The 13,258-nt window shown below is 45.5% G+C and overlaps 1 protein-coding gene across 1 annotated transcript; it reads right to left on the bottom strand.

Annotated features, from left to right (window-relative positions):
* Positions 1-1,094: 1,094 nt before the first annotated feature.
* Positions 1,095-12,663, bottom strand: ISL1 (ISL LIM homeobox 1). Its single transcript, XM_010364407.2, has 6 exons — positions 12,088-12,663; positions 11,062-11,251; positions 8,024-8,283; positions 5,853-6,139; positions 4,370-4,537; positions 1,095-2,320 (listed from the first exon to the last, which is right to left on the bottom strand). The coding sequence occupies exons 1-6, from the start codon at positions 12,113-12,115 to the stop codon at positions 2,204-2,206; spliced, it is 1,050 nt and encodes a 349-aa protein (XP_010362709.1). The 5' UTR covers positions 12,116-12,663; the 3' UTR covers positions 1,095-2,203.
* Positions 12,664-13,258: the final 595 nt, after the last annotated feature.

Genomic DNA, 13,258 nt, shown 5'->3' with positions numbered 1-13,258 from the left:
CACACAATTAGGGTACTTTAGCTTTCACATTTATTAAGAATTGTCAGGTACTGAAAATGGCATTACACTCGCGCATACAAATGAATGCAGTTTCCAGAGTCAAAGCATCATCCTGGGGTGGGGGTAAAGGGAGGCGAGGGAACAGGGTGAAGACCCAAATCCTAATTCGACGCCAGCAAACGAAGAAGCACCAAGAAGCCCAATTTCGGGCAGTGCCATTTCTCTTTTCCAGGGTTCTGGCTCTAGCACTTGAACTATTGCTGGGGGCGGGGGGGTGGGGGGGGGAGCGGCAGGGAATAGTCTATCCCAGAGAGCATGCCCGTAACTCTGATAGCTGATGGGTTCAGCAAAGCACACGACCTGCTACCCCACCCCATAAAAGGTGGTTTCCCAACAGAACGGTCTCCCCATAGCCAGTCAGCTTTCCCAAGATTTTTGAAATTAGACTTGGGGAAGGGACAAATCAGAGGTGGGAGATGGGAGAAGAGGCAAGAAAATGAATACACTGACTGGTCTGGGAATTGCAGAGCATACTCTCTTCTCTAGGCCTGTTCCTTCTGCACAAATACAGCAGCATTTCTCAATCGGCTGACAGCCGCCACTGGTAAATAATGGTCATACCTCACTGGCTAGGCAGAAAGCCTCTCTTTTACCAAGAGCTATATATTTGACATACAGGTCATTTCAACAATCCCAAGCAAGAGCCTTTGGTATAAATCACTTATTCTAAGAAAATAAAATAGTGACTCTGAATCAAAAGCCATTTTAAGCAAGACCCTTTTCCTATTTGGGGTGGGTGGATGGGTGGGGTACGGCAAGGAAGAGACTGGGGGAAGGAAAGAGAGGGGTCAGGACAGAGAACAGCATCTCATTTTCACAAAACCAGTAGCATTATCATAGCTGAGAGCTAAGGGGTTTCCAACCAACTCTGATCCAACTATTGAAACGCAAACTTGCAAACTCAACCTTAACTACTTGCAATACAACATCACTCCTATTGTGTGTCAATTTACTCCAATTCACATGCAATCCTTACTTTCAGACATTTGAATAGCTTGTTTGTAAACATAAAAGAGGGACCCTGGATCACTGTGTTTATTTATTTATCTATGCCAAATGTTTATTAGTGAAATAGTCCTGAAGATATAATTCTACATATGGCGCTTTGATTTCACATAATATTTAAGAAAAAGACAAAACACATACAATTAGACATATAATTCAAAGACCACCATACAACCTTTATCTTTTTCTTTTTTACTTCAGCAAACAAAAAATGTCAAATGACATGAAAAGTGGCAAGTCTTCCGACAATAAATAATAAATTACTTTATAATTTTTGCAATGCAAGAGCAAACAAAAAAATTTTCCTTTTTTTCCTTTTTATTTCCATAGAGAGAAAAAACAGTCATTTAAACCAATAACTATACACATCTTTGGGGGAAAAGTTCTTGGACAGACACAAGTCAAACACAATCCCGAGACGCTTGTGGCAAAATAGAGGTAACCTTGTTGCAATGCTTTATAAGTTGGTTTTTAAATCTGAATTCAAAAACCTTTAAAGTCGCTTCAGACTTCTTGATAAAGGATGGATCTCAAAAAAGGGGGGGAGGGGGCAAAGTAAAAAATAAACCAGCTACAGGATAGGCCAAGAGACCCAGGATTTCAACTAACCCCTTGTTAAAGTCAACTTAAAACATCGCAAACCAATGCAGCTCCACCTTCCTGAAAGGACTCTTTCAGCCAAGGAGGCCAGTCTCTCTTCCTGCGCTTTTGCTGGAGCTCCTATTTGGCAAGGCAATGACAGCACCATTCAGATTAGGATGGACTAGAAAATTTTCTATTTTTGTTTTTCTCTAGATGTGCAGTGAAATGAAAATGCTTTTTTTGAGATCCTTGAATATAAATCCTCTACGTTTTAAAAACGTCTTTTTATTTTTCTCAGTACTTCTAAGGTCATTGAATAGCATATACTGGGTTTTGCGTTTTGTTTGTTGTTCAATTCTAGTAAAATCCCATGATTGTCTTCACAGTGTTGCTACCATACCACCTTGTCATTAAAACAGACTTCGTGCATTTCATGGAGCATTCATTTCTTGATTCAGTTTTCACTGACTGGGTTGTTAAATACTTTCGTTTCAGAGTTCAACATTATAATTTCCCACTTTCTCCAACAGGGAAAAAAATACAGAATGAATGTTCCTCATGCCTCAATAGGACTGGCTACCATGCTGTTAGGTGTATCTGGAAGTTGAGAGGACATTGATGCTACTTCACTGCCAGTGGAATTAGAGCCCGGTCCTCCTTCTGAAAAATTGACCTGCATAGAAGGTTGAGAAATAAATAAAGGACGCTGGAATAGTATTCATAAAAAGATTATAAACTCATCATATTGTGTATGTAGAAATGTTTGTGTAGATAGATAGGTAAAGATACCCACATAGATAACTGAATTTTAACAAGCTTAGAGAAAGCCTAGAGAAGAAAAACTTGAGAAGAAGTCCTCTCACTTTCCCATCTTCCAAAAGATCTCTGTTTTAACTGAAACTGAAATCTCAACATTATGTTACATTAAATTATTTAAGAACAAATGTGTTTCCCACTGTAAAATGGCATCACAACTCTACTATGCATGCTCAAGATAAAATTATCCTGCTGGCTACATGTTGCCCTGGGAGTAGGCGAGCTCTCAGTCTCTAGGCATCAAAGACTTTCTTCAGTTGAAAAATCCGTTAACAGGCTCAGATCCTTTGACGGGAGATTGAGAGAAGGCTCCACAGAACAAAGATTAACTCCTCAGCAGGCTCATAGCTTGGGCATTCTTCCTTGTTGGTCCTGCTGCCTTTTGGCCTTTCTCTCTCTCTCTCTTTACATCAGGCTCTTCCTTCCAAAATGAGACCCATATATTATGACATCATCCCATTCTGATTCCTTCTTTTAACCCTAATATCTGACTCCTTCTTAAACATCTGACACCTTCTTTAACCGTAAACACACTGGACTGCTGTTGTAAACCTTCTCTAACCATGCCCACCCCTGCCTCAGCTTCCCTTGCACAGCTCTCACTAAAGTTTCAGAAAGTGCAAACATTTGGCTGCCCTGAACCCTCCCCTTAGCTTCCTTCTGTGATTCAGGTTTCGTTCAAATAACTCAACAGATTAATGGCCTTAAACTATTTTTTTTTTCCTAGTTCCAGAGCCTACATTTCTTTCTACAGTAAATTTTTCCAATATGAGATTAAGGGACTTCTAGCCTCTGTACCCACTTAGCATTTGCAAACACCAGCCTGGGGCTAAGCCCTTTTAACCACTTGCCTCTGGCCAATTACCTAACTGTTGACATTGAGAAAGTAAATACCCTTCAGGTAAATATGAGGGTAAAAAGCTAGCCTCAACTAAAGGTTTATTTCCAAAAAAGGGAATAAGGTTTTGGGATACATCTTTACATTTTATGAAACAAGATTCTATAAGGCTGATTACTCTTCAAGAAAAAAAATCATATATATACATACAGCATATTACGAAGGATATATATTTATTGTTCTTATTCATCTTGATCCCTTATGCCTTTTGTAGGCAAAAAGTGAATTAATTTTCTCTTCACTGGATGTGGAAAACATGTTAAGGTTTTCACAGATTGAACACTTTACTTCTGATTGGTAGAGCTCATGTCCCTTTTGCTATACATGGTACACGGTGTGTGTCTCTATGACATTTGAACTCATACACTTGAAAACGTTTAAACGATTCTACATTTTAGATTAAGATATTCCCAGCAAGGGATACCGTAACAAAAAGTATTGATCTCTTTGAATAATCTTTATTGATATATTTGAAAACTGCACCCAGACATGTGGCTGCTGTTTATTGATAACGACACTGATTATGTATTATAGCATTGATTATGTACTACAATCACCTTGATTTGGGTCCTTATATATCCTATTCTCTAGATGCTCAGGAAGGATAAACTTACTAATTGCTGATTGAAATGCCAAGACGATTTCCTGAAGTCCTGGACAACTCTAAAATTCTAAGATGTATGATTCTCCAACACTGTACATCTTCTGGCACATGCTACCTAGAGTTAGGTACCTTGAAATTAATCCTTCAAAGAAGTCCTGATTGATAGAAAATTCAACTTATATGGTCAAATTATGCAGTCTCATAAAAAAAAAAAAAAAAGATGCACAAGAGGTTTGTTTTCCTTCTCTTTTTGTCTCCCTTCTCTTCATTACCCATCTCCTTGGTTTCTCCCCAACCCTGAGCCCAAGAAGGCACCCTCCCCACTGAATCTTTCAGTGTGTGACAGTTAAACCAGAGTCCCCTGTTGGGAATTCAGCCTCTTCCATCTGGGAGCTGACACTTACCAGTTGCTGAAAAGCAGGCTGATCTATGTCACTCTGCAAGGCGAAGTCGCTCAGTACTTTCCAAGGTGGCTGGTAACTTTGTACCTCCACTGGGTTAGCCTGTAAGCCACCGTCGTGCCTCTCTGGACTGGCAGCCACCATGGGAGTTCCTGTCATCCCCTGGATATTCTGTGAATAGGCCCCCCCCCCCACCAATCCCAACATGTTAATGAGCAAATTCCCTCCCTCCATTGTCTGCACAGGCTAAGCAAATATACCCTGGTATTATCTTATCTATCTAGTGGCCTTTATTGACTCAGTTAATCTGCTGTACCTATAGATATTAGCTAGAATTCAGTTTTGTTTTATTGTGTTTTGTGTTTCTGCCTCTGTGGGCTGGACTATTAGGTCTGCATGGACCTTATTAAACCAAATTCTACTATAATTTTCTTCTTCCCCTTTACCTTCACAGCTCAGACCAATTCCTCCCCTCTGCCTTCTCAGGCCATAGCTTCCCAGAACTAGAAAGCTGAGGTAAGCAGGGTTTCCCTTTAGCCTCTAGACAGGGTGGTTTTCTGGGCAGTTTCAGTAAGCTGCAGATTTTTTCCAAGCAGTTCTCCTCAAGGAAGAGCCAGCCCCCCACCTCATCCCCCCAAAGCATTTGGGTCTGGTTCCTATTGTGCTATTACGCACTAACCAACTCAGAAAGTGCCCTGACCCAGTCTTGGCCAGCCTGCCAAGTTTAATGACAGCAGGTTTTATGGCATTTAAAAATAGGGCCAAAGCAGTAAAAGAAAAGAAGAAGAAAAAAAAAAAAGAAAAGAAAGAAAAGAAACTCTAGCTTAACTTCACCAGGAGGCCTGCAGAGTGGGTGCTTCCGTGGGCCCAAGATAACAGTGGATACTGGTGCGAGTCTCTGTGGAGGCCTGGGCTTCACCTGGAGCAGAGGGTGCTCTGGGCATGCGGGTCACCTTGGGGGAACTCCTCAGCCTGAAGGTGCGCAGCGGCCAACCTTACTCAAAAGTACAGTGCGCCCTGGGGGCTCACAGGGTGACCTGCCCACGGAACCCCTGGATGTAGGTAGGAACCCAAGGTGTTATCCCTCCCTCTTCTACTGTACGTGAGGAACTGACGATCTGAATGTTGGCAAAACCCGGGCCAAACCTCGTTGCCGCCTGCCCTCGGAGGGGAGGACGGCGTTTCTCCAGTTCGCAGGTACAGGCGAGGAGGAAGGGCATGAGCCCACCCACAAGGTTGGGACCTGGCTGCCGCTCCCCTGGCGTATGGAGCCTCGAAGCTTCCCCGACCTCGGCTGGCGGCCCGCGCCGGGTAACCTCTCCCCCAAGCAGGGGTGGGGGTGGGGATAAGGGGCAGCCCCAGCCAAACTCCTGCCCAGGAGCAGGATCGAAAACCGCGCGCCGGCCAGACTGGGCACCAGGAACGCACCTCGCACGCCGCATCTACTTCCCCCTCGCATTCCCTGCCTGGCCCCAGAGCCACTCACAGTTTTGTCATTGGGCTGCTGCTGCTGGAGTTGCTTCATCATGATGCTTCGTTTCTTGTCCTTGCACCGCTTGTTTTGAAACCAGACCCGGATCACACGGGGACTGAGGCCCGTCATCTCTACCAGTTGCTCCTTCATGAGCGCATCCGGCCGCGGGTTTGCGGCGTAGCAGGTCCGCAAGGTGTGCAGCTGCTTCTCGTTCAGCACAGTCCGCACGCGGGTGGTCTTCTCCGGCTGCTTGTGGACGTGGGGCCGCAGGGCCGGCTGCCTGGCGGAGATGGGCTCCGCTGCGGGGCAAGGAGCGCCATGAGCGCTGGGCTGGCCGCTCGCTCGCTCGCCCGCCCGCCCTCACTCGCCTGCCCGCCCGCGCTAGCTGGCTCGCCTGCCCGCCCGCCCGCCTGAGATACTCCAGGACAATGGCTAGTGTTTGCAGCCTCGGCACACAAAGCAGGGGGCGGCAGAGGTGGGGCGAAGAGGGTGAAAGGGAGAATAAAATCTTCCTCTCTAATCTGCAGAGGTCAATGCTGAGTAATACCGGGCCGGAATGCAGCACCCGCCCCTCCTCGTGTCAACAAAGTGTTAGCCAAGGGAAGCAGGTTTAAAATCTGTCCCCCTGTTCACAGCAGGCGTGGCATTTTTCAGCACTGTTTCTCCTCCTTTCTCACGTTTCCTTGTGCCCAGACTGGGCCCCAGTTACATTGATTACCACCCTCTCCAGGCTCAGAATTTTCTCTTGGGCCAAGGCCACAGAGGGTACAAGGAAGAACGCAGAGCACTTCAGTGACAGCCATAAATACTACACGAGCAGGGATTTCTGCAAGGCGAAGGCTGAGAACTCTGCCAAAACGCCTTGAACTTCAGTCCGAGAGGACAATCATGTCAAGGGGCTGAAGATTTTCGCTATTTCTGCCATATCTCCAATCCTTGCTCTTCCTTCGTATTAAATCTAAAGTAATACATGGATGTTCCTGAGATGGGCAGACCCCAAGCAGTAGAAAACAGAAACTCTGTTGAGCTGCCTAGGCTCTAGATAAACGGTGGCTGGGATATGTCCCCCGCCTCCCTCCCGGTATTTTAGCTTCTTCTGTGCTTCCCGGCAAGCAGAGTGCAGGCTCCACTGAACAGGAGCAGCACCCCTGGCCTTGCCCCAGTGCAAACTAGTCACAAATCCCCCTGAACAGAATACTTAGAGCTGCCAGAAGGCAGAAGGGTAAGGGAGCACTACAGTTTCTTCACCTTCTGTGTTTAGTGGGAATTTATACTTTAAAACTGCAAAAGAGTCGATCTATTCATGACAGAAAGTCAGGTTTGGAAACACTGTCCACCTTCTTACCCTCGTCTTTGGTCCTGACCAACCTTGCCAGGTTTCCACTCCTCTTCCTTGGGAATGAGTCCTCTTATCTATATGATACACATCCTGCACCTTCTACAACCCCCTAGTGTCAGGCCAACACCTATGGGGTCAATTTAGAGCTACAACCATGGGCCTGAAGATGAAACTCTCACCAAATCATATAGAATGAATGATTTAAAGAAGCAGGCTCCCTTTAAAAGGCAATTACTGCAGATTAGCTTGTTGACAGTTTTAAATTATAGCTCTGTGCAATGGCCTGCAGTTTTTAAAATTGTATCTTTTCAGTCCTGTTCTCTCACAAAAAGATAAAAAATTTAAAAAATTTTTCGACAGTGAAGCAACTCACAAGGAAAAAGGATTTGGGAGACTAAATGACTTCAGGCCACCTAAGCTTCCTTCATTGGGTTAAAGGATGAAGCTCCAGGGACCCGGGGCTCCGCCCCTTTAATTAGGCAGCAGGAGAATACCTGGCTGGGAGCTGAAGCCCGTTTTCAGCAAGCCAAGGTTTGGAGACCAAAGCGAACTGGAAGTAATGTTTGGGCTTGTGTATACACGTGTACACAAGTCGTGTACATTTATGTGTAACCATATAGACACAGACGGTGTAGGTGTGCTTGGGGAATCAAGGGAGAAGTGAGTGCACTGAACCTTGCTGCAAAGGAGCAGAGCACAGCGCAAGCAAATTGCGTACAAAACACTTCATTTAACTGCAGGCAAACACTACCACCACCCCTGTAGCTACCACCGTTGTTGTGGCCGCCAGCACACAGGCTGGCTTAACCTGGCGCCTGCCTACCCGAGCCGGGCAGAGGAGTACCTGCCATTTGCAGTGGCCGCGCTGGATGCAGGGGACTAAGCGGGTCGCCAGCGCCCAGACTGGCCCTCTCCACCACATCGTGGTCTGCTCGGCAGAAGAGACCGTCCTCCCGAAGGGCAAATTCGTCCCCAGGGATGAGCTGGCGGCTGCAGGCCACACAGCGGAAACACTCGATGTGATACACCTTGGAGCGGGCACGCATCACGAAGTCGTTCTTGCTGAAGCCGATGCTGCACTTGGCGCATTTGATCCCGTACAACCTGTTTGGGGGGCGGGAGGGGGGAGGCGGCCCAGAGCAGGGAGAGAAGCACAGGAAGAGGGGGTCACTTCAGGCGGGCACTTCCCTGGCCCAAGATCCCGGGCAAGACGCCCCAAGTAAACAGCATTTCCAAACAGAAGTTGGGAACAGAAGGACGGAAATGAAACCCTGCTCTCTCCCTCCCTGTCTCTCTTCCTTCCCCCATCTCTCTTTTCCCCTTCCTCCCTCCTCCCTTTCTTTTACTCCCGTTTCCTTTCCGATGAACCTCTGTCTCAGGCGGTAACTCGTAGTTCAAAACACCTAGCCTGTACCACAGAAAATGCATTGGATTCCAGACTCGGGCTGCTGCTCTAGCCATCAGTCCCAGGTTGATCTTGCAGATCTTGGCAGGAGGGAAGCCAGAAAGACTCTGGTGGCCACAGACACCCACACTTTCACCTCCCTATCCCCCAAATTCTGCTGCTAGAAATGTCTAAAACTGCAACACAAAGTCCTCCTTCCAAGAAAAAGGAGGTAGGAGAAGGGGATTGTCACCCCACTCGGTTTGCAAACACTCACAAATAAACAAGCAGAATAACAAAATGAAACCTCTGAGCGTTTCCACATCTCCTTTTGCACAAGTACTTTCCAGTTTTTCTCCAACTATAGACTTTCTTCAGGCAGCAATGTTAACAGAACATTTCCTCTTCATTCTTCCTTGTATTATTATTATTTTTTTTAAAAATCTGTGTCTGTTCCCTCAATCTTTTTCAAGTTGTTAAATCATGTACCTCTATTTCAATTTTCTTGAAAACCATGACCAGACTGAAAAAATGCAAAGACCCACTTCTCAGGTCTTTCTCACTGCTGGCCTTTCCTTACCAAGGGACAATCTTTATAGGTTCCATCTAGGCTGCACTTCCCTGGCCCCTTCTGCATCTTTCAGGAATAACAGAAGCTGGGGCATTCCTACAAACATAAAGAATGGAAGACAGAGGACACGATCCACACAACAGGAGGACGCATACTGCTTCTCCAAGGAGAGATGTGGAAATCTAACTGTTCAGTCTCTTCTGCTTTTACAACTACAAGATTACACATACACACACACACACACACACACAGAGAGAGAGAGAGAGAGAGAGAGAGAGAGGGAGTTGAGAGAGAGTGGAGAGAAGGTAAAAATGATTAGGTCCTTCTACAAATGTGTATATCCAGAAGTAGGCACATGCAAACCTGTGTGCAATTGAGCAAAATACTATTTCCACAGGAGTAAAGATACTCCTGAAGTGGACTCTCCTTCTCTAGACTCTGGCGTTTACACACCAATCTAGTAAACCATGAAAACGCTCATTTGTCAGAGGTTAGAAGGTGGATTCAAAAGTTTTTCCTCCCTCCGCCTACTCAATGTGAGATCTTTCATTTCATAGGGTGAAGACTTGACTTTGGCGGTGACCAAACAATTTATAAAATCCCTCCCCCTTCCTGTACCCCGACTTCCCTTACTTCCTTTTACTCCCTCTCTAAAGTATTAACCTCCCCTAACCAGGTTAATTTTATCTACCAAGATTATCCTCTCCGTGTCATGATTTATAAAAAAGAAGAAAAAAATGCTGGATACTAAGTGAGCAGGAGCGAACTGTGACTGTATATTAAATCTTAATTAAACTTTAATAAAAGTTCTCAAGCTTCAGAAACCATTTGCCTTACAAAACCTAATTAATTATTTGTTAATAGCCATCAGACATTTAAAAAGTGATATTTTGCTATTTAACATAATAATGATGGTGATACCTCTTCTGTTTGTTAATAAAACAAATACAATTTTCTTTAGAGACTGTACTGGCTTTCTAAGGCAGAAAACAAAGTTTCTGATATATACACACAAGTCAGAGAAAACTTGAGATTAGCAAAGCCTGATGCAGAATAAATTGGAGGAAAAAAAAAAAAAAAAACCTCTCCAAAACAACAAAACCAAACTCAGAAAGTTCCCATGTGGTTTCAGTCTTGTCAATTTGGACAATTCGCTCATTTTATCAGTTACCAGATTTTAATGTGAGAAAGGAAGCTGTTCAATTATCTAAATATACCAATTGTTCGTAGACAGATGATGGGCAATTTGATCTGCTTTAATTCATCAGCTCAGATAAGATAAGAAAGAAGAGACAGATGTCACCAAAGGGTTAATATTTAAAAAGATTAAGTTTCCAGTGTTTTCTGCAAGGAATATTTAGGTTGGTTTTAAATTTTTCTTAGAAGGAGGTCTTACCCAAAAAATAAAAGGAGCAATACCTGTACTCGCTCTTTCAAAGTAGATTTCTAAACATGCTTCGGTCAAACTTTTATTTCACCTATTGCATTGATGTCACCAAAAAATTTGTTTAAGTTACTAATTTTAAAAAGGACTAAAACAAACAGAACACTGCACTATACAATAAAAAATCGACCCTATTTTAAAGTCAAAAACCCAAACTTCTCCATCTTTTAAAAATTTTGTTTTGTAAGGGGGTGGGTGAAAGAGGAAAATAATTTGTGCATCATAAATTCCAAGAGTAATTAAACAAGCCTCAATACCCCAGAATTATGAATACCACTGTTAAGGGTTTTTGTTTTTCTCCACTAAAAAATGAAATGAACAGCATAGCTTGATTTTTGTAACACATGTACAGGGTAACTTTGGCTTGCATGACTCCACAGAGGCAAACTTCACAAAAAGACAAAGCCACACCAAATAATACATAAAGAGTGGGCAGAGTAAGGGAAATCTCACAAAATTAAGGAAGAAGTGTAAATGCCATACCTGATATAATCTCTTTTACAGTAGGTTTTCCCATCCCTAACAAAGCATGTACAGCTCTCGTCCAAATACTGATTACACTCCGCACATTTCAAACATGCCGCATGCCATTCCAAATCCGGAGAAACCCTCAGAATATACTGATCGTGAATCTGATTGCCGCAACCAACACATAGGGAAATCAGACGTTTTTCTGAAATGAAAATAAATACATGATTGACTAACCGTTTACTTCCTACAGAGATAAACACACTTTTAGTGTCGTTCTCTTATAGGGCGTACTCTGGGAGTTTTTTTTTTTTTTTCCTTTCCTTTTTTTTTTTTTTTAAGAGTATTGCACTTTGGGATGGTAATTGAAGTGTGCCATCAAAACCTTGACTCATTTTTAAAGGAGGTGGAATATATGTAAAATGCAGATTGGAATAGTCTACATTTGTACGCCTAGCATGCAATCAAACCCGCTTATTTTGTATTTCTTTTTATCCCCCTCCTTCCTCTTTGCTATAATCATTGGGAAAGATTATGGATAAGTCAAGTCAAAGAAAAGGTTTTGACTAGAAGCGTTAAGTGAATGCAGGGATGTCTATATTTTCCATGAAGCAAGCTCTTAAATAGCACATAGGACTGGATATTGTTAGCAAGAGCAGGCATAAATACAGTTGTCACTCTTTTGCAAGTCTAATGCTAATTCACATCTCTGGGTATTGAGTGTGCAGGCAGACCTTTGCAACATAATAACCTTCTCGGAGAGCTCAGGATTCCCCAGGAGGAAATCACCGCTTAGCACCAGAAAGCTAGGGTTTTGGAGGGTACACAGGCGAATTCAAACACAAGGTACGATCAGTTTCCCGAAGATAAGAACCGACAGTAAGCATGCAGGCGCGGCGGCAACAAGAAAAAGCCACCTTTTCTCTTTCTCCAGGCAATGACTCCAACTCCAAAGAGCCCTTGGCACCTCAGCCGGTGCCTGAGAGAGAACCCCGCACAAGAACAGCACACCGAGCCCCACAAGGTAAAATAGCCTCTTACTTTTTGGTGGATCTCCCATGTCTCCCATATCTGTAAGAGGGAGTAATGTCCACAGTGAAATGGTGGTTGTACAGTTGGTGAACAGCCCACAGAGAGGATGCTGGAGCTGTGGCTAAGTGGGAAATAGTGGCCCCTGGGGTTGCCAAAGCTGAAAGAGCCGCTGCTCGGCTGCGCAGCGCCCTCGCGGATCTGGGAGTCCAATTTAAGCCGGCGAAGTTGGTGGAGCGGAGGCGCTGCGGCGGCGGCGGACTCGGCGCGGCTCGGGCACCTCTCTTCCTTATCTCTTACTCAAACTTCTCTGCTCCAACTCAGCTCCATCGCCATTGGTCTGACGCAGCGCGCGGGGACGTCAGGCGAGCGCCGCGCCCATTGGCTGCAGGGCGCGCGGCGCAGCTGTTCTGATTATCATATTTCAGTCTCGGCGCCGCTGTGCGCCACTGACCGCTCGGCGAGCTAGCGGGAGAGGATTAGGGCTCCCGAGGCAACTTGCTCCGGGCTCAGCCCGTTCTCCCCCGATGCTCGGGCTGCCGGGCTGTTCTGGCTCTGGCCTCCTTCTCCTTCTCCTCCTCTTCCTTCTGCCCCCTCCCGCGTTCCTTCCCGGCCGTGCCGTCTGCGCCCTCGCCTCCTGTCGCGCTACTCCTCCGCCCTCCGCTCCTGGGGTCCCCGCAGTCCGAATGGCAACGTTGCGCGCGGGGCTCACTTTCTGCCGCTCGTGGCGAGTGGCTGGTGGGTAGGTCTACCTGTTGACGAGGTCCCTCCCGGGCTCTAGGAAACGGGGGGAACTTGGAGCAGGCCGCTTATCTTGGTTTGGTCCCACGCCGTGGCGCACATCCCCGGGGCCTGGCCCTCCTTGGCTGCTCGGGAGGGTGAGTTCCCTCCAGAACTGGCTGCGCTCGGCGCGCTAGGGGAAGAAGAATTAGGAATGGGATGATTAAACCCAGAGGAACTGTTTCCTGACTGCTACACCGTAACTCCGTCATCCCCGACCTCAGATATCTAAAAACGTGGGGTGGGAGGAAAAGCGCTTCTTGCTGTTGCGGACAATCAGGTTGGAACGCACCGGTAAAACGAAGTTGACTCCGCGGACTGACTTTTTGTCTTTCAGACCCGCGAGGTCTGCTTTTCAGTTTAACTCTAGAATTGAAGTTCACTAACACGAAGCCAAAGAGCG

The sequence above is a fragment of the Rhinopithecus roxellana genome, chromosome 3 (genome assembly GCF_007565055.1).
Source record: "Rhinopithecus roxellana isolate Shanxi Qingling chromosome 3, ASM756505v1, whole genome shotgun sequence".
Lineage (NCBI taxonomy): Eukaryota > Metazoa > Chordata > Mammalia > Primates > Cercopithecidae > Rhinopithecus > Rhinopithecus roxellana.
The sequence above is the reverse complement of the archived record's forward strand: the minus strand, read 5'-3'. Positions and strand labels throughout refer to the sequence as shown.

Excerpts from the sequence above, each read along its gene's own strand:
- ISL1 (XM_010364407.2), bottom strand. The coding sequence starts at position 12,115 with ATGGGAGACATGGGAGATCCACCAAAAA. Across the intron at positions 11,252-12,087 it reads CATGGGAGATCCACCAAAAA|AAAAACGTCTGATTTCCCTA; the intron begins GTAAGAGGCTAT and ends TTTTCATTTCAG. Across the intron at positions 2,321-4,369 it reads AGCCTGCTTTTCAGCAACTG|GTCAATTTTTCAGAAGGAGG; the intron begins GTAAGTGTCAGC and ends CCTTCTATGCAG.